Below are 21,359 nucleotides of genomic sequence, written 5' to 3'. Positions count from 1 at the left end.
CAAACTCCTCAAGTGATGGATTGCATCTGAGTCTAAAATCTAAACCCTATAGGCCCAAGGCCAATCTATTTAGTAGCCGGTCTGGCATGTTCATATTGTTTAAAAAGTGCTTTCATAATTTTAAAATTAAAAAAAAAAACAGAAAATAAGTATTTGATAAGAAGATTGGTTAGAAAAGGCGCTTTTTAGGAGAAGCAGCTTCGAGCTTCTCCTTATTTTATATAGCTAAGAACACCACTTGGAGATATTTTTAAAGCTGCGGGCGGAGAAGATATCCTGTTATCCATCCCTCTTGGAGCCTCGGTGGGGTATGAATCGTATGATGGACCAGAGATAACGGTCACTGGTTCTCCTCCTAAGAGACTTCGTGAAAGGAATCATGGCCATGGACACGGCTTTCAGAGCTGGGTTGCTTGGTCTAAGATACTCCGAGCTCACTAATTCCCAATCTCCCCTTCTCCTCAGAGGGTCCTTACTTTCGCACACCCATGGCGTTGCTAAGAGGTCTCTATGCGTCTCAGTCATCCGGAGTTCCCTTCCTGGTACCCTTTCTCTGCTTGGACTTGACTTGATTAGTTTTTCTATTTACTCTAATGGAATGCCCCTTCTCTAGTATTTTTTTCAGTTTTTTTGGATTTTCTTGCCTTCGTAATTGATGAAGAGAGAAAGGAGGGAGCTTTCATCATCATCATCATCATTATAAGTAGAAGGTTTCTATTTGCTGTCTTCATTAGTTGGTTAAACGATGAGTTGGCTGAATAAACAAAAAAAAAGATCGAATTTTGAAGAGGTTTCCCCATGTATTTGATTTGAAACATTGTATTTTTTTTTTTTAATAATTTCAAGGGGTATTGGTTTTATTATTGTTGGTAAGGAAGCGGATGTGGGGATTTGTTATTCTGGTTAGCATTAGTTGCATTATATGCTCGCTGAAAATCTTTTGAGAAACTTAAATGTAAGGTCTGTCGTTGCTTCCTTGTTTGTGAAATTTCATTTCCGGCTCTTAGCTGATCAGAGATGACTGTTGTTTGGTAGATTTCCAGGGGTGTAAACTTTTCATGATTATAAAAGCACAACGTAGGAAAAGAATAGAATGCACATCTCGTCATATATTTATTTTCTTGAGGAAAACAATAGGCACTAAGTGCCTAAAGAATTTTATTGATAAGTAATTAAGGAGTTGCAAGAAAAGGAAAGAGAATGAGAAGATACAACAACTGAAACAGAAAAGAAAACAAGAAGTAAAGTCAGGCTGCCGGAATTCCTTTCACTTCCACAAAAATTTCTCAACACCTCGAAGATCCTTGTTAATTACCAGGTCGTGCCAAGACTTCAGTATCCTCTTAACTTTCTAATGAGATTAATGATACCCTTTAGCCACCCTCAAAAAATTCTATAGTTTCTTTCTAACCAAATTATCCAAACAATAGCTGCTGCCATCTATTCCATCCTTTCAACCATGCTGCACTCAACTTCTTCTTCCTCCATCAGCCCCATAAGTCCTCCATATCATTAGGAAAAGCTGAGTTTCAGCATAAGGGAGAAATGCTTCCACATAGTCTCAGAAGAAAAGGATACTTTATAAACAAATGGACAGCCATATCCTCCTCTCTTTGACAGAGAACAAAAGCAGGGGGGACATCTTCTTTTCCTTAGATTATTGGCCATGCATAATTTGTTGTTTAATGGAAGCCACATAAACATCTTATATTCTCATGGAAGAAACTCTTCCAAACTGCATCTCTAAAAGGAGAAGGAACTCTCATGCCTTGAAGAAGTCACAATAACCCTTTGTGAAGAACAAACCAGAGCACATAGGATCTTGTCCTTTTCATTAGAAAGCTGAAGTTTGTGAAGGGTTTGTGACAATTCCATTGCTTCCTGCTTCTCCACATCAGTAGTAAATATCAGAACCTTGGCCACATAGTCAGAGAACCAGTCTCCAAATTTGCATAATTCTGGTCTGTACTAATAGGATTTTCTGCTAGTAGCATCATCATCATGTATTTATATTTTTCTTTACTGATGAACTACATATAGACAATGAGAAGAAAATTTCTATAGTTTGTCATCACTCTTTTGCAGGGAGTAGAAACTTCAAAGAGAATTGTTATAGAACTGGTATTCAGATTAGTTCACCAGTTACTAATAAAAAACTGTATTCTGGCAAAGATTTAGGATTGATCAGAAATTAATTGAATCCAAAGTATCGAAAATATAGTCTTTTTGACAGCAAAATTTATGGGTAATTATCATTTCTTTATATGTAATTTCCTGGATTCTTTTCATGGGAATTATATTTCCAGATCTTACTGAGATTTGCCTGTAGAGGTGAATTTCAAAATTATCACTTCTTGATGTTGTTTGGTAGTGACTTCTAGAATATTAAACCTGATGTAGAGAAATTACAGAGAGTGAGTCTTCATTTCATGGTCAATAATCATGACTTTTGTTTCTATTGAACTACATAGAGAAATATGTTAGTAAATTTCCATAACATTAAAAGACAGTTTTTCTGAGAAAATATGGTAACCTTATGGTTTATTTGTTAATGTAATTTTAAATGGCAAAGTTGGTGTTTGCTGTGGACCATCTGCAATTGATAATTAGGTGCTTCATAAAAGATAATTCAAAAAGTAGTACTCAAGTTGATTCAGCAATAGTAAAAACTCTTCTTCTTCATCATCATCACGTAATCCTTTTCCAATCAAATATTTGATCCACTTTAAAGCACAAGTCGAATTGAGAAACCTTCATGCAAAGATTGAGCAAATTTTGCAACCAGCTTTTTGCCTGACATGAACCCTCTAAAAATTAGTGTCGATTTCGTCCAAGGAAATTTTGGTCAAGACTCAAGAGTATGACCTGTTGGAACCTACGCTAACAATGTTATCAATTGCAGTTTAAGCTTATCCAAAAAGAACCATTCAAAGATTTTTTTTCCCAACTCACGTTTACAGACATGCTGTTAAATCATAGCACAAAACTTTAAAACTTTTATTAGTTTCTTCTTTTAAATATCCTGCACAGGCTCTGCTAAATCGGTCGGTTTTAATCAGTTCAGCCTGTACCATACTGGTACCGGCCAGCACCGGTATGGTACAGCCATAGAATTTGATTCCGATCCCTTTGAGGTCGAAACCGAATGGCTCTTTGCCCGGGTGCAAACCGGTCCGGTTCGAACCGGTACAAGCCCGGTACCGGCACTGGAGAAGAAGAAGAGGAAGAAGAGAAAAGAAGAGGAAGAAAGAGGAAGAAAGAAGAGAAAGAAGAAGAGGAAGAGGAGGAAGAAGAAGAGAAAGAGGAGAAGAAGAAGAAGCCTACTTGTCGCACCGGGCTTCGGGTCGACCTCTTCCCTCAAACTGACGAGGATCACCCGTCTTGCTCGTGTTTCCGGCCCCTTCTTTGCTCGCAGGAGAAAGAAGGAAAGAGAGGAGAAGAAAGGAGGAGAGAGGGAAAGAAAGGAGAGGAAGAGAGTTTGAGAAGGAGGAAGGAGGAAAGGGAAAAAAAAGCAAAGAGAAAAAAAGGGCGTCCGCATGCGGAGCAGCGCGGGCGCGAGCACTGCGCCCACGCATGATTCCACACACAAGGAACCACGCTCGCGCGCGGTTCCCTGCTCGGGACAGCGAGCCCATATGGCACCGCGCGCGAGCGCGAGCCCACACGGGTAATGCCATAGAGTGGCATTTAATGCCACTTTGTGGCTAAAATGCGAACGCATGCGTGCGTCGCGGCTTTTTTTTTGGCGGTTAGCCGGTTCGGTACCGGTACCGAACCAGTACTGGTCCCCACTGGTACGTCGGTTTGGTCGGTTCCGCGTACATTAATCCTGCACTTTTCTTTACCAAAAGAAATTCTTCACTTTCTAGTCCAGGTTGATTGAGTTTAAAGGCCGATCACAGCGTTTACATAGACGCACGCAAGAAAGTATCTGGAATTCATAGTTTTGGGAAAAAAATCAAATATTAATACGATTAATAAGAAGATGCCAAAATATTATAGGATATCGGTGTCATCAAGATAAATGGACAAAACTCGGTAAAAACTAGAAAAAAGATTTGAATACTTTATAACCATTTGCAATATATATTTCAATTTATCTTTAATAATTTCATAGAGACATTTGCCATAGAAAACCTTTCTTAACATGAGAGAGAGAGAGAGGATCAAACTGGAAACTCATGTGGTTACTATCATGACTCAAAACCCATCTCTACCAAGTCCCAAATGTTACTGCAATCTTGATCAATCAGTGGCTGGATTTAATTCAATTAATTCTTGTGGCAGCACATTTACACCAATTTAAATCTCAAGATATGTAATTATAAAATAAATGGCCATCTGATCATACAAAGCAGCTAAAATTTCATCCAAACTAAACTTTTGCAAGACATAATCCTTAAATCAAACCAAGATTTATTTCATTCCATTGTCTTATTATAGACAAAATAGTTCAACTTAGGGACAAGGTTCGCTTTCTTGTCGGTATGGTATGGTACGAAAATTTTTTAGCACAGTGTCGGTATGGTATGGTACGGAAATTTTTTAGCATATCGAATAACGGTACGCCATCCATACTTGATACCAGTACCGAACTGGTATGATACGATATGCCCCGTACCACCCGGTTCGGACCAGTACTGTGTACTAAGCTTAGAGGCAAATATTACATCTTTAAGTATAGGTACATTACAAACCCTTTCCTTACTTTACTCATGCAGTCTCTTCTTTAGCTACAAGTCTTACCTTAAGATACACACCTTAGGATACACAAAGCAGATCTAACTTTTCCTTTTATGGAAGTAGCTTCACTATGTACACCAAGAGCGCCTTAAGTTTGGCAATAGCCTAATGCCGATTAGCCTCACTCTGAAATATCATAATTGAATGACGGGCTACATACGTCAGCAAGTACCCAAATATTCAACTCATCTAAGTCTTAATCTTGAACTAGTTGGGCTCAAGGTATACCATTTCGGTACCGAGCCCCATATCGTGCCACCCTATCACTATGTTGGTACGTCCAATACAGGGGCCAATTCGGCATACCGAGTATCGTTGCACCTTCTTACAATGTATCGGTACCTAACTAGTATTGTACGGTACGCCCCATACCATTTGATTCTATGCGGTATGGCGTACCATGGTTTGGCTATATAAATCCTTTTCCTCCGTTCCGAAAATACACAAACATAGCAAATAATATATTATCAAGTTGCATACGTCTTCATGCAAAGTTATGGAAAACACTCGTTTAGGGATCATTGAGATACACTTAGAAACACTTGAGACACTAGGTATACTTAAAAACACCTGAAACATATCATGATCATTTCAATAGCAACTGGTTAGTAATCAACTATCATAGCTGCAGGTCAGGGATTCACTAATCAATAGGCCCATTAGCTAAGGGTTCACCTAGAACAACTATTGTATGTGCTGGTCAAGGCTTCATCAGATCATGTCTATTGAGAAGTTGAAGGCCTACAACTTAATGCTGCTGACCAAGATCGTATCTCGACCAAGAACACGAAGCCCAACAACTTATTCTTCTCTGGCTAGGTTCACTTATGACAATATGACTGACTAGAAGTTTATGTTTTAGTTCATAACACTTTTAGGCAATATAATGATCAACATATATTTTGAATGACCAGAGTCAAAAGAAATATATTTCCATAAATTTAAATCATGATGACTTAACACTGATAAATTTGGATGTCGAATAGTCATTCAAAACACATATTTTCAAAATTCAATCGCCACAAAATATTACAGAAAATATCGGAAAATTATCAAACTTGGATCATTACATTATAACAAGAATATATAACATATAGAATTATTATATAACCAAGCACAATACTAAAATTAGAATCAATAAGCTGCCTCAACTTTAGTTAGAAACAAGGATTCTAGGCAATCCATAGTTAGTGAAAAGAAGAAAATCAATTTCTGAATCACTATGGAACCTGTAAAATATTTGCTAAAATATAGATCGTCCACTATGTAAGGATACTTATCAATACCTGTCTTAAAACTTCACTTTATACTCTCCACTCTTTTTATTCCTTACTTTATTACTTTCTTAGCTGCTTTCTATAAGTGGCTTGAGATTTTTAGAGTTGCCAAAACAGTAGAAAGAGAGGAGCGCTCTCTTATATATAGGTCGCTCCTAAATGTGAGGTGTCTAGCCATCACTATTTAGTAGCTAGATATCAATTCCAAGTTCAGCTAGGTGGCTGAATTTTAGCATAAGATGGCTGTTTTACCATGAGGTGTGACAAGCATGAGGTGGGGAATAAGCATGATGTGACATTAACATGAGGTGTCATTAGCATGAGGTGACAGTTGCCTAAAGAAAGAATTAGGTGGCTTTAACTCTTTCGCATTAGCAATTTAGTTCTTGAACTTTTCTTATTCCATCTTAAGGTCAAAATTGTCATAAAATTCGGGTCCTTATTAATATAATTTCCATAGAAAGACTTAGTTTCCATGATCCTATTCGTACATGTCAATAGTTGATATAATACACTTAGCTCAAATATACAAATAATCATGTTATATGCACTAACATGTTAGGGTATTACAGCTATGTTTGTGTTAAGGGATCTCCTAGAAATTTCTGCGCTCACTAATATCCGTACCATGCTTGTTGTCCTTTTACGCAATATCATAATACATTGTAAGCTTCTGCATATTTTCAAATTAGAATCCCAAAGCTTCTTAATCATCTATGTAATTGATCTTCAAGCCAGGAAGAGAAGCTATTGGAGATGATGTGATGCGAATATTCCTGAAGGATAGGCAGTTGAATGGAGATTTTATATCTAAAGTTTCTGATATGCTTTGGCAGAGGGACAACTTAATGCATGAAGATTCAGAAATTAGCCTTGTGCATGAAAATAGTCAGCAACATGATGAGGTACAATACTCTTCAATTTTATTTTGCATTGTTAAAATTTCCATGTAAAGGTCTGTTTTGCTTATAGGTTCACTCCACGTTTGGACTTTTTGACACTTTCGAGAACCATTCTTAATTTATCTGATTATTCATTTCTTTTTTACATTTAGATGCTAGAGAATGAAAGCAGGAGTGGATATTTAAAGCTTACCAGAGCCAGGGAGTGGGTATCTGGTGATAATGTTGCTCCAGCAAAAAAGAAATTTGTGGTCAAGGTCTGTTTTTTGATGGTTATACTTTTTTATCATAATATATGTTGAAATAGTTCTTTGGCATTCCTAAGCTTATGGTGAAGCTAGAAAACCAAAATCAAGATGCTGCTGTAACTTTCAATGTTTGGTGACAGGAACGGCAGAAAGACAGTGAAAAAAGGAAGAAACTCAACCTTTTAAAATATGAAGCGGTATCTCCTTTTTATTTATTTTTTCACTCTCTCTTCTAATTTAATATGGTAAAATTGTTTCGGTAATCAATTGCTTGTTTCCTGTTTGTTTATTATTATAACCATGAATCTTGTACAACAACAAAGATCCACGCATTGTTGTGGACCTTAATGGTTGGACTAATATAAATAGCCTCGCAAAACAAATATATTACATTATAAAGCAACATAAGAAAGATTTCATATTGAGATGGTTGTATTAGAATACAACTTTAGATGCATGGGATCAAAGTTCTTGAGATCGGTTACTTATGTTTCTTTCTCTTAAACTTTCTTGCAGCTTAAAAGAGAACTTTTGCTTCTAACTACTGGTATTGGAGCTGCTTGCAGTGCATATTGTTTGGTTAACTTATCTGTCCAGGTATATACCTATATGCCTTTGTTACAATGACATAAACTGATTTAGACAGCTAAGCAAGAAGATGTATGACTCTGTTCACTGCAATGGTTCCCTTTGAACATGTCCATGTAGTTTATAAATCAATGTTGTGGTAAGAATGTTGTAGAAGTCTTAAAACATGCAAATTGAGAGGTATATGATTCCCTGGAAATTTATGGATTCTTACGATAATATCAAAAGGCTAATATACAATGTAATACTTGCAAATGCCAGCACCTTGTTTCTTGAGTATATGCAACAAGGCATGGTTTGTATATTCTCAAGTATATTTCTGATCCAGCTTGTGCTGTATGTTATTCTTAATTAAGAGGTACTTTTCCATTGGAGACTTTCTATATATCCAAATGTTAGATTTTGTAAGCAGCCAATTATGCATCATTATCTTAATCTTGCAGGCTGCTATCAGCTATGCTTCTGGAGTCCTGTTCAGGTTAGTTGAGTGATTAATTTTATATGTCTTCTGTAATAGTAAAAATTATGACAACATAGTGCAGTTGTCTATGCATTTTTCTTTACACCTCCATATTCAGTATTGTTCTGCCTCTGTTACCTAGACATTTTGCTTTTTAAGAAATTTTGTATGCCAACAATGTTAAGACACTTGCGAATGACACGAAGTGACACAAAAATTCTTTGCACCACAAGATTTGATTTCGTTCCTTAACTAAGCGCAATGTTAATATAAAATTTTGAGTGCAAGCAATGGCACGTCAACTCAATAATCCAATTGGCAAGTTAGATTGCATTCAAGTGCCTAGACACATTTGATAAAATCTCTTCTCTATCAGTAAGCCTCTTGGAAATTCATATCTGAATTTTGAAAATCAGGATTTCTTTAAGATTAATCCAGATCTGAATTCAATAAGCTGTTATTTATTATTGTGTAGTGCCCAATCATGTTTAAGACTGCATTATTTTGGTATTACAGAAATCGGTTCAAGCAATGCACCTGCTATGAGTGCCTTCAACAACTCTGTTCTGTCTATTTCTGCTTAACAGAAGTGGGCGAGAGTATGGACTACTCGAAGATGTACTCATGGTTAGATGTGTGAGCCTAGAACCTTTCTTGCAACGAACTTACAGTTGGAGTTTCATCATCATTTTAACGCTTCTAGTTACTATTTAATTTGAAAAAATTGAGTATATCATTATCACAATTCACAACCTACCTTGAGAATTTCATCATCTCAATAAAGGACTGCAAGTAGGGAATAAGAAGAAAATAGTCAAATATCCAAACATGGAAGAAACAGTTAGGATATTTTAAGATGTTGACAAGGATCGACGGAGCAAGGAATCCATTTTCTCGAGTCCTGTGATTTTAGATTCCTCATCAAAAATCTATCACAGAAGGACCATCTTGTTGAGTTCTATGATGATCCAAATCAGATATTAGGCAATGCTGTGTTAATTTGTTCAAAAGATCTAAGGAGGGATGTCATCTTGAAGTTCCTCAAGTAACTTCTTAGTATGGATCAGAAGTCATACTTTCACAGCCATAGTTAATTAACAATCTTATCATGAGAGGAAATAGTATCAAACTCAATCTTCAAGGTTTAAAAATCCAACATTGGGATCAAGCATGTGAAATCATTCAGAGGAGCATGAGGAAGTGATAAAGCATTGTGGAAGCAATTATGCAACTGGGACGTTACGGATATAGATGGTTGAACTTTTAGTTTTTAGGCTTTTATTTGTCTATTTTCATGTTTGTTCTGTACAATTTTCTTGGATTTTTTTTTTTGTTAATCAAATTGAAGTCAGATTGGTGCATATAGTGATGGGATTTAGTTGGTTTCTATTAGTTGGTTATTCTCCTTATATAGAAATCTTCTTTTATAAAGATTTTAGCCAACTGATTGGCTTTTATTTTATTGTCTTTTAGAGCCCTAAATAGATAAATATAGTGTGCCAAGAGGCCCAAGACACTTTGTAAGGTAATGACCTGCTGTTCGGGATTCTTTTTGAAGTTGTATGTGAGCTTTATTTGAGAATAAAAATTGGGCATAGGCCTTTTCCTTTCTCTTTTTCTCTTCTTTTAGTTCCTCCGATTCTTCTCTCCATTTCACTTCTGTCTTTAATTCTCTGCACAGCTGTGATTGAATTTATGTTGTAGCACACCAGATCTCTTTGAAATTCGGATTTGAATAGTGAAAAGAAGGGATATCATTAAAATAAATATAAATATGATCCATGTCAACTGTTATTAATTATTGTGTAGCCTCCAATCATCTACAAGGCTGCATGCCTACATCACTTTTGCAAGAGAAGAGGAGTCAGCATTTACAATTTGGATCCAGTGATTTTTGAGGTGATACGGATGATATGGCTGTGTATATCGTTTAGCATACTGTTTTTAATTTTGAAGGTGCACTATTATGTATAGTAGGTTATGTGCTTGTTTTGTTACAGGATTTTGTTTATGGTTATGGTTTGTACCAAGGTCCGCAGTACCAGAACCGACAACTATGTCGGTAGGAAGCGGTATGGTGCAGTATGATTCCATGTTGTTTCGGTGCGTACTGAGAGATGCTAGGAGAGGGAGAGGGGGGGGGCTCGGAAGCCCTCCTCTCCTCCACTTGTTTGCAAGGGCAGCTAGGCAGAGCCCCTTTTTTGAACGAAATAAGAGCTTGGCAAAAAGAGAGTGAGAGAGCAAGGGAGGGAGGGAGGGAGAGGGAGGGGAGAAAAAAAGATGCCGAGAGAGGGTGAGGGAGGGGGCTCGAAAGCCCTTCTCTCCTTCACTCATCCGCATGGCGTGCTGGGCGGGCAAAATAGGGGCTCGGGCCCAAATTTTTAAATTCTTTTAACTTCTTTAAGCGAAGTCAGCATAGAGTTTGCCGACTTCACTTAAAGAGTTTGCTGACTTTTTTAAGTGAATGGCAAACTCTATGCTGATTTCGCTTAAAAAAGTGAAAAAAAAATAAAAAAAATTAGGGTCGAGCCCCTGTTATATGAAACAAGTGCTTAGCCTAGCACCCTCTACAAATGAGTGGAGGAGGAGAGGAGGGCTTCCAAGCCCCCCCTCTCTCTCCCTCTCCCGGCATGTCTCTCGCTTCACCTCTCTCTCTCTCTCTCTCTCTCTCTCTCTCTCTCTCTCTCTCCGCCTCTCTTTTCTTCTCCCTCACCCCTTCCCTCATCAATTTCTCGACTGAGGGCCGGAAACGCCCCGGTCTGCCCCTAGTATGGCTCAGCATGCTCCAAACCAAACGACTCGGGTCGGATGGCAGTCCTTAGTTTGTACTACACTTTGACTAATACTCTGTTCAATGATTTATTTTCTCGAGTTAAGAGTGGTTTATTTGATGTTATTTGCATCTGTATTTGATTAACCATGCTAATCACATTTCTGGATTCAGATGAGTCACAAGACTTCACATGACCGAGTATCTCAGTCTGTGCTGTTCTCCTTTAGTCTCTGATCTGTTATTCTGATAAATCACAATTTTATATATTTTATACATCATGGACCTTGAGAATATCCTGTTCATGATTTCTTTCACACATTGGATGCTTATATGCGTGATAGGGATGGATTCAATGGTCTGAATTTTTTTTAATCATGCTTCTTGCTTGTGGAACAGTTGTTTGTACCTTCAGCTTCTTTATCATCACACTGATAACCTGTCGAGGGCAGCTGTTGCTGAAGCTTTTATGCAGAAGAAATTGAAGAAGTAAGTGTTTCAGTCATTGCTAGCTTCTGTTGTCTGTTATCATCTTATGATTATTTTCTGAAGCTTTTCTTCATAAATGACTTGGTGTCATAAAATAGAATCGGAATAAGAAGCGAGGACCTAAAGAATGTGTTAGAGAAAACATTGAGTGGTACCACCCTGGCACTTTCTTCTCCAAGGCTTGTAATCCCTGCAGCGATATATGGAATCTGGGCCCTGTCACACCATTTCCTCAATAGTTATTTTGATTTTCAGGTGCAAACGTCGCTGCTTAATAATCTCTTTCATGCATATTTTGCTGATTAAAAGGAAAAATGATTTACTAAAGATTGATCATGAAAATTTCATATGGTGACATGCACTTTGTTCACTATCTGTCAGATAATGCATGATCTCGTATATTGATCTAATTTCTCTGTTTTAAACAACCAGAAAAGAAACATTCTTAAAGCGGACAACTACGTCAGTATTCTCATGGGTTACTTGGATCTTTCGCTTATCATTCAATTTATATTATCATTATCATCATCCAAGCCTTTTCCTATCAAATATGGGGGTTGGTTATAGACAATTAACTCTAAATTGACAAGGCCACATGGAAGGATTAGGCAAAACTAACTATCAGCTTGATGTCAATTTTCTATAGAAATTGAAGTCAAGATCTTGGTAAGGCAAATTAAGGCAATAAAGAGACCAGCATGAAGCCTATCTTCCCAGTTGGCAGGTAGAGAGCATGCAGACAAGGATGTTTCAGATAGGCAACATATTTTTTTTCTGGTACAAAGATAAGCAACATATGTTTCTAATAACCATAGACCCATTACTTGAGAACTCACATGGAAAGCATCAATCTGTAGGATATGAGCACTCCGCCTATCAAAGACTGCTGTAAGTTAATTGTTGCAATCTAGGAGAGATTCCAAGGAAACAGTATCCAGATATAACAATTGACACATCAGATGATCCATTCTCTCTCCTATGAGGGTGATCAGTTCACCGTGATCCCATTGGAAAACTAATCAGTACATGTTTCACCTGGAGCCATTTTTTTCCTTCCTTACCTGTATATAATTACCAGAAATAATAAAGATGGAGAATAACTGTTGATTTTCTCTGTATTATTCACTTGGTAAATCACCCGTTTGCATACAAATTTAGGCCAGTCATACGTGGGTGTTTTGGTCAGTTATACATGGCAAGATTAGGTAGCTGTACACATGAGAAAATAAGATAAATATGGGTGTCAGTGTCTAGGCTAATACGGTAAGTATGGGTGTCAATGAGGAGATGAGTATACATGATATATTACATTACATGGTGGCCATGGTATATGTGTTAGACTTGGGTGTCAATCCATATCATACTAGCTAATCCCCTCCCCCCTTAAATGGAAGATGCCTTTGATAGAGTGCTTCTAAAGTTTGAATAGTAAAAACTCAAATCATCCCATCAGATGACTCTTTGTAAGGAGAGCTGCAACAAGTAATTGGAATGAGATATATGGCAACTGGATTGTCCTTTGTTCGAAGTGATAGTCAATTTCAATACGTTTGGTATGCTCGTGCAATATATCATGTGGGCAATTTGAATGCCTTGACAAAGTGCATGTGAAGGTTTGATGCTGAAAACTGAAATCATGATGTTGGATGACTCTTTGTCAGGTGATATGCAACTAGTAACTTGGATGAGATATCTGGCAACTGGATTTCCCTTTGTTTGAAGTGATATCCAATAAAGTGATGGTCAATTTCAGTGTGTTTGGTGCACTCGTGAAATACATCATTTTGGGCAATTTGAATGGCGTTTTTATTGTCACAAAAGGAGGTGGGGTGAGAGATATATATACCCATGCCGTGGAGAAGGTATCATAACCAAACAACTTCAGCAGTAGTATGGGCTAAAGTTTGATCCTCTGCTTTCAGCACTTTAATGGGTGACAGCAGTCTGCTTTTTGCTTTTTCAATATATAAGAGATTTACCAATGATAGAACATCAATCAGTAGCATCACCGGCCCAATCAGCATTAGAATAGGAATTAAGTCAAGTGCAGATGTAGATGATAGGTGTAGGCATCGATCGATGGTGCTTTTGATATAATGTAGGATGTGCAAAACAGCAGCAAAATGAACAGATCAATGAGAGGCTATGAATTGACTGACAAGATGGACAGCATGAGTTCAGCACAGCATAGTTGAAATCAGGCCCTGTGATTCTAAGGTAATTGAGACTTCCAAATATCTGACAATAGAGAGTTGGACCGGGAAATGGTTTGCCATTACTTGGTCAAAGTTTGAGATTTAGTTCAACTGGAGTATTGCAATTTTGCTCTGTCAAGCCTGCTTGGACAAGTAGTTCAGAATAAAGATGACAAACAATCTAAGTGCTCGAGCTTGGGTTGGAAGAAGCTCGGCAGGCTTGGTTTGAAGCTAAACAAATGAACTTGAACTAACAATCTGGGCTCAAAATTAATTTCAAACCGATCCAAAAATAGTACCAGCTCAATCAAGCTTGGCTCGATTAAGATCAAAAATATATGTTATATATAAGTTTAGAGAGTGGTTATTGAATCTTAAATCCAACGATCCACAATATTAAGATCATTTCAAGCTTGAATGTTTGTTTAATTTTTGAATCCATAAAGTACTAATTCAGATTTGAACCAAGATTGAAGTCAAGCTTCAATCAAGTCTGAAACGAGCTTTATTTTGGGGTTGGAAGCTTTAATATTGTAAAAAAAACTTTGTGTGTATTTGGGAGAGTAAGAAAGGATATCTTTTCCCAAAAAGTAGTATGATGAGAAATACATAGTTTCTTCATAAGAAGGTCATAACAACAATATTCTTTTTTACAAAAATTCCATAGCCCAAAAATATACACGTAAGAGATTTGGTGCTTATCTTGGAAGGAGAACAAAATTTTTTTGAGCCAAAATGTGAAGATGAGAATAGTCGAGAGTGGTATGACATAGACGCTCAAATGGAGTTACCTCCTGCAGTTACATTGGAGGTGCATGATTAGTGAGGTATGTAGCTGTGTTCTTAGCTTCTTTCCAGAAACCTTTTGGCACAGAGGAAAACAATAGTAAGGTACAAGCAGTTTCCGGTCCACAATATGATGGTGCTTGCATTCAGAAAGCCTATTTTGTTGAGGTGTATCAAGACAAGACAATTGGGCATTTGTCCTTTGTGGTTTAAGGTATTCGGTGAAAGCCTTAGAAACATATTCACCACCAGTGTCTAAATGAAAAGGTTTTACTGTTTTCGAAATTGTGATTTTTTTCATGTTTGAAAATTCTAGGCGAACTTTAAGAAAATCAGATCAAGAATGGAGTAAATACAACCATGTTTAATTGGAGCAGGCATCAATAGATGCCAGAAAATTGATCTCTGCCATAGAGGCAAGAGCAGGCTGCCGCACATTAGAATGTACCATATCAAAAGGAGTGTATGAAATAGAATCACTTGCTTGGCCAGTTTACAATTGACCAAAACCATGGTTTTTTTGTCAAGCTTAAATGGTCCATGCAGACCTTTATTAATCATACAATGAAGCTCTATGCCAAACATAAGCACCTATGCCAATACATAATGGAAGAAAAGACGAGTGCAGGCAGTAACAGAAGGGGTACCAGTATGCAGTGGAACATGTAACTTATGAAGAACAAAGAAACGACTAACTTTATGCCCCATCCCTCATTGCATCTCCATCAAATGATCCTGTACAAACAACTAGAACAGAATGTGATGGTAAAACCTTGCTCACATAGTAATTTAATTGAGATTAAATTCATAGAGAGAATCAGCACAAGTAAAACATCGGGCAAAAAGAGATCATTAGACAAGGTTTGAGAGCATCTCCAATGTGAGGCAAGAATTGCAAATTCATCAGCAGTATGATCAACAAGAGAGAGAAATGGGAATAGGCTTAGCAAAAGAAGTGTAGTTATAGGTCATGTGGCTAGAGGCACGAGAACCAAAGAACCATCCATTAGAGAAAATATGTAAAGGAGTGGAGAGGGTAGAATAGAAGTTGTATTACCAATATTAGAGAGAACTTTTCTGATCATATCTTGGATGTCTTCCATAGTAAGAGCACTTTGACTAATAGGTTCGGATGGAGTAGGAGAAGGCTTGGAGGGAGTGGAGGTCGCTGCGAACTTCTATTCTTCTAGCCTTCTACTCTTCTATTGATAAAACCTCTTCTTCTTCGCCATATTTTTGTAGGTAGGAGAGGTCAATTCTTCAGCATATGCCCAAATTATTTCCTATAGTTTCGTTGTACTTGTGGCATGTGTTAGATATATGCTCTAAAAGCCAATATGGCTGACACATTATTAATTCTAGGACATAATTTTGTACTTGACTTTATTATTATTGAATAATAAATGGGCATCTTTTTTATTCATATTGTTTGTGTCTAGGAATCGTCCAAGGAATTAATAAGATGATGATACATATTCTCAAGAGTTGAGAATTTGAGCCATGTATCATTAGTGATTAATTTCTAAATGCTCCTAATCAATGGATCATCACGAGGATGGTGATTGATCCGATGAGATCAGTGCACAGATCGCTTTCTTTATGGATGGACGAGACTGAAGTCCACAATGTAGGGACACTGAAGTAATAGTGCAGGTGCTTGTTAGAGAACAAGGGTACTGAGCGTGACCAAGACAAGAAGTCACTTGGATGTCTATCCACTCGTCAATGACTTGCTTGATGTTGCAGTAGTATGACTGGTCCTTTGACCTGCGGTGCTTCGGCTACTCACAGTGAAGTTATTGTAGTTTGACTGCATATATACATGGTCTCTAGTCATATGGATCCTTGTAGTGTAGATTGACTGCAGTAGGTTCACTGTAGAAGTAGAGTATGCACCTACATGAAATCTATCGACCTTGATAGATAAGGAGTGATCCTATGTAATTTATAAGACTGAGTTCGTAAGACCTTGGCCAGGGCAATACGTACAGTGGAGAAAGAGTTTTCCACTCTTGAACTCAAGTCGAATAAACCTAGACATATGACAGACGACGGGGTTTGACGAGTTATCCATGACCTCCGGTCTGTAGGGATCCACGATAGAAGGACTATATCATACGATAACTGCACCTAGAGGTTCATCATTTCATTCTGCTGGGTTGCCACTGGTGGATGGTGAGACTCACAGGGACCATCTTGATGATCGATGATCCCTGGTGAGTTGAATTGGAATTGTTTCAACCCATTGAAAGAAGTTTTCAATGATATTGTGATAGAGATCACAATATATCTCACTACCAGACAGAATAGAACCTATGGGGTCTCGCACATTAGAGGTATTGACCGATATGATGGTTGAATTGTGATTAAGAATCACAAATAATTAATTTAATTGATAATTGGTTAACCCGCTAAGAGTTAGTGAGTAGAAGAAGGAATAATTGCAATTAGATTGCAATTTAATTTAATTAATTGGATTTAATTAATTGGACTTGATCATGAGTCCTACTTGGAGTAGGATTCTAAGAGTCCTAATTGGATTAGGATTTCAAATTAAATTAGAGTCCTATTTGGAGTAGGATTTCTAGAGTCCTAATTGGATTAGGACTAAAATTTTAATAAGTCCTAATTAGATTAGGATTTCTTAAGTTCTAATTAATTTAATCTAATTAATCTAATGACTCCTAAATTAGATTAAGATTGAAGAGTTCAATTGAGTCATGGTTCATTTAAATCCTAATTGGATTAGGATTTGGAAAAAATTCAAATGGGTGCACTTAATCCTATTTTGAATAGGATTGAAACCTAGCACTAGACCTAACCCAATCCCCACTTAATTTGATTAAGTGGGGCTAACCAAATGGGATAAGAGGGAGGGGTACGCCCCTCCCTTTGCTGATGGCGTGAGGAGAAAAGGAGGGGCGTACGCCCCTCCTCTTTTGAATTCAAAAAGGGGATAAAGATGAGCTCCTAAAATTTAGGAGCTCATCTCTATCCACACGCCATCAAAAGGATGGGTTCAAGGGGCTGCCGAATTGATGGTTTATTCCCTCTCCTTTCAGCCGTGAACACCCCCTTCCTCTTCCTCCTTTGAGCCGCAAGCAAACAAGGAAATAAGGAAGCTTGGCGTGGCCTCCTACTTCCTTCTTTTTGGTTCCAAAGCAAGAAAAAGAAAAGGCTGCGAAAGGGCCCTTATATCTTCTTCCTTGGCTCTTCCTTCTTCTTCCTCCTCCCTTAGGCAATCAAGAGTTGATCCAAAGGGAGGTCCTCAGCCATCTAAAGCCATCTCTGCAAGGGAGCTAGCACCCCAGAGAGATACGAGAGCATCGATCGGTTCACTACCTCGTGTGGATACCCGTAGAGGCCAGACACGTGTGCGGCTTCCATCGAACCTCCATCAAATCCACGAATATCAGATTTGCGGTGATCATCTACTCGCACAAGGTGAAGATCTGATCTTCTTAATTATTTAAAAATAGTTTAAAAGAATTTAATCCTAATCTATCTACAAACGATTTTTAAAATTACGTTCATGCGATGAACGGGATTTCGCGCATGCCTTTCTGCTGCGCATTGAATTTTTCTGAAATTTTCTGCAACATGCGAGGGATCCTAACAGCATGACTTTAGGCAGACCTGCAGAAGGTTTAGGGTATGGGGGAGGATGGTGAGTCAGCTGCATGAATTGACGCATTATCTATGGTGGAGAAGGTGGTTATTCCTTCACATGTTTCTTCTACCATCAACTCTAAAAGGGTGACATCAACAGTTAAGAGAATGTGATAGTATCAGAACAGAGTCAAAAGTCTCCTTGAAGAGCCATCAGGAATTGAACCAATCTAGTTTCCTCCCGATGGTTATAATAGAGTTTGGCATTTGCCGTCCATTTTGGTCTCTTAGGGGCCAGTTGGTCCTAAACCATAGACATCTGGGAATGCATGTCAGAAACAAATTGACATTGTTGTTTCATGGTACGGATATGCATTTAAAACTTATAGTTACGAGCTAAGTAGGTTTGATGATATTTACTTTGATGAGTAATAGTGCTAACTGCTGAGTAGTTCATCAATTTGAGATTTAAACAAGGCAACTTTTTTTAGCAGCAGACTATATCTACTCAAAGATCTCATATAATGCATGACCAACATAGCTCTTTCCCCAATTTTAACAATTTAAAATCACATCATATCAACATGAGGAGACAGTAAAATCATTTGAAATTTTGGAGGCTCGAGCTGATTGATACTGTAACAATTGTTCATCGAGCAGAATAGCAACATGATTAAAAGGAAATATTTAATTTATTATCCATTCCTTTCTTCAACTCAGGTGGTCATAAGCTCCTCTTCTGGTTTAAGTTTAGGAGCGCAGACCTGGCATATTGAATCAGTTTCATGTAGGCACATATCCAAATCTTATAAGCTGAAACTCGAGACATTTCCATTTTTCCTGCATCTTTTTCCTTGAAACGTTAGCCTGTCGCCTTTACTTCTATCAAAATGTTGTTGCTTAGACATATCTGACAGCATATTCCACTGATATTTCATTTTCTTGACCAATACTATTTCAATTTGCAAAAATGAGGATCAGACATGTTCCATATGTATAATTCAATGCTAATGGATCTCCTTTTCCATTCACAGCTTGTTCCTGGAATGTTTGGCTTTTTCGCATATAAAGCTGCAGCCTTAGTCCAAGTTTACAGAGATAATGAAGATCTGCAGTTTGTATTTCCAGATAATGAGGAGGGATCAGATAACAGTTAAAGGTACTTGTTTCTAAACCCCTTGTAAAGAACTAAAGATGTTGGTGCTGTTGCCTATTTTCTACAAGTGGGATTTTATCCCGCAGGAATATTTCTGTGATGGACAAGCAGGTGAAAAATAAATTATCTCCACTCTCAGATTTCATGAAGGCTCTAATGAAAAGAGGCACTTTGGGATCCTTTTATGAAGTTATCATTGAACTCGTCGACCTTCTAAAACCAATTGAATTAGCCAGTTAATTGGTTCCACCTTCTCACATTTCACAAATATAATCTCGATGTATCAGAATCACCATGTATCAGAGGTGGATTTTTTCCCATGTAGCTCCACTTTTTCAAGAACACTGTTTTTCTAGGACTCATTTTCTCAGGTGGATGCCAACTGGTCATTTCATGTTTCATGTTTGCCATGGAATAACCTTGTCATTTGATGTTAAACACAAATATCAACGGTGTTTAAGTAAGGTTTAGCACACCCACATAAATGTCATGAAGTATAAGGGGTTAATGCCGTGGAATGTATCGATACGTATGCTGAAAGATAACATATGAACCAAAGCATAAGTTCTGAGTCCAAGGAAAGGAGATGAATGGGGTCAGTAAAGTGGAAAGGATCTTGAAAGTGGGTCCGGTGGTGGATGATGGTGCGCTTCTTCATCCACTACCAATGGAACCTGTCCTCAAATTGCAAAACCCTCTTGAGAGCTACATGCAGATCCCATTAAAATTAATCAGACTTATCAAACCAATGCAGTAGCCAGTTATCATACTAAAGTAATTCTATATATATATATATATATAGTCAATATTGTTGCTTACTTGGATGACGCTAGAACAACCTATTAATAGAAAAAGCTTTATTTGTTCGCACATGCTTAATCGGAGAATTATGCATTTGTGATAGGGCTAATTCAGGATCAAGCAAACCGTAGAAATGCTGGAAAGGAAAATTATCGGATAGAGCTCCATGAAAGTAGACTGAGGTATGATTTGTTGTAAATTGCTCATCTCTTGGATCTCTTTCCGTGGCTCTCTATAGTATTAGAGCGTGAGTGAAATGAAGACAACGGCTACTGGGAGTAGTACAATCTCGTGACATAGATTTGTGACTCGATGACAGTGTTGGTAGATATATGGCACCAAGAAGCGTTGGTTCGTACTGGAAACTTTAAAATGAAAGCCTTAACATGAAAGAAATGACAATTAGTCAAAGTGTTCACATGGTTTGAGGATCTTCATAGGTTTAAGAACGGAGAAAGGAGATGCTTTTCATTATTTTTGGCCATCATATGGAATAATTTGAACATATTACCATGGCTCCTGATTGTTTTATTTGTTTGTATCAAAAGACAGCTAGTGAATTTTAGGTGATTTTAAAAATAGATATATCAGGGCTGGTGATCTCGAGGTCACAAGTTATAAACATAGAAACAGCCTATCTGCATGTATAGATAAGATTGAATTGAATATATCCGACCCACTCCAGTCGCCATTTGCTAGGAGTTGTAAGCAGAGCAAAATGAACTGCCATCTTAGATGAGATAATAGGAGAGAACAAATAGAACCCATTTGAGAACTGTACGTGGACCAGGCAGAGAACTGGGTTTTGTCCTTAACTAATGTAACGTGGGGACATAACCGTTGGCAGCAAGCACAGCTCAAAGAGCCATGGAATAGGATGCTTCCTATAGCGTGAAAGGAACCTTGTCTCCCTTGAGATCCCTCCTACATCCAATTGCTAGAAGAAAAATCATGCCTAAAGTTGCTTCTTGCACTTAAAACAAAAAAGATATAGTCAGACCCTTTTTTACATTCGCTTGAAGACACTAATCTTCTATGTTGGATTCCAGCCTTCTATTCGGAATAAGATTTTCAAATCTGACCTCTCCGAGCAACATTGATCCAGATTTTCGGTGTTTTTGCCAAGATATGGCAACTTCCATATTACCTCAATTCCAACCCCGGAAACACTGGACACAGTTCAAGACCTGAAAATAACGGAAGAGCCAATACGATAATTTAATTATTGTGCAGCTCACAAGAGCCACATCATGCCGATTACAATCCTCCTATGCTGTAAGCACTTTTTTGTTTTTTTTTTTTTTTTTTTTTTTTTTTTTTTGCTTTGACGGGTTC

At 37.7% G+C, this 21,359-nt stretch overlaps 1 protein-coding gene across 14 annotated transcripts; it reads left to right on the top strand.

Annotated features, from left to right (window-relative positions):
* Positions 1-207: 207 nt before the first annotated feature.
* Positions 208-21,340, top strand: LOC103718349 (NF-kappa-B inhibitor-like protein). 14 transcript variants are annotated; one of them, XM_088715481.2, is made up of 11 exons: positions 235-542; positions 6,759-6,925; positions 7,075-7,179; positions 7,311-7,367; positions 7,687-7,767; positions 8,202-8,236; positions 8,735-8,845; positions 11,388-11,477; positions 11,576-11,732; positions 19,102-19,226; positions 20,128-21,340. In XM_088715481.2, the coding sequence occupies exons 1-10, from the start codon at positions 380-382 to the stop codon at positions 19,222-19,224; spliced, it is 1,089 nt and encodes a 362-aa protein (XP_088571607.1). In that variant the 5' UTR covers positions 235-379; the 3' UTR covers positions 19,225-19,226; positions 20,128-21,340. The 14 variants fall into 14 exon arrangements, 10 of the variants coding, with proteins under 10 accessions (XP_008805350.1, XP_026664766.1, XP_088571607.1 ...); XM_026808961.4 differs by lacking the exon at positions 20,128-21,340 and adding an exon at positions 19,363-19,624; XM_088715480.2 differs by lacking the exon at positions 20,128-21,340 and adding an exon at positions 19,335-19,624.
* The last annotated feature ends 19 nt before the right edge of the window (positions 21,341-21,359 follow it).

Source organism: Phoenix dactylifera, chromosome 2 (assembly GCF_051530095.1).
Source record: "Phoenix dactylifera cultivar Ajwa chromosome 2, Ajwa_hap1_PhDact_Kaust_v1.1, whole genome shotgun sequence".
Taxonomy (NCBI): Eukaryota; Viridiplantae; Streptophyta; class Magnoliopsida; order Arecales; family Arecaceae; genus Phoenix; species Phoenix dactylifera.
This window is presented reverse-complemented; position numbering and strand designations above follow the sequence as displayed.

Coding starts and splice junctions, on each gene's coding strand:
- LOC103718349 (XM_088715481.2), top strand. CDS start 380: ATGGCCATGGACACGGCTTTCAGAGCTGGGTTGCTTGGTCTAAGATAC. Junction 6,926..7,074: donor ATAGTCAGCAACATGATGAG/GTACAATACTCT, acceptor TTTTACATTTAG/ATGCTAGAGAATGAAAGCAG. Junction 7,180..7,310: donor AAAAGAAATTTGTGGTCAAG/GTCTGTTTTTTG, acceptor GTTTGGTGACAG/GAACGGCAGAAAGACAGTGA.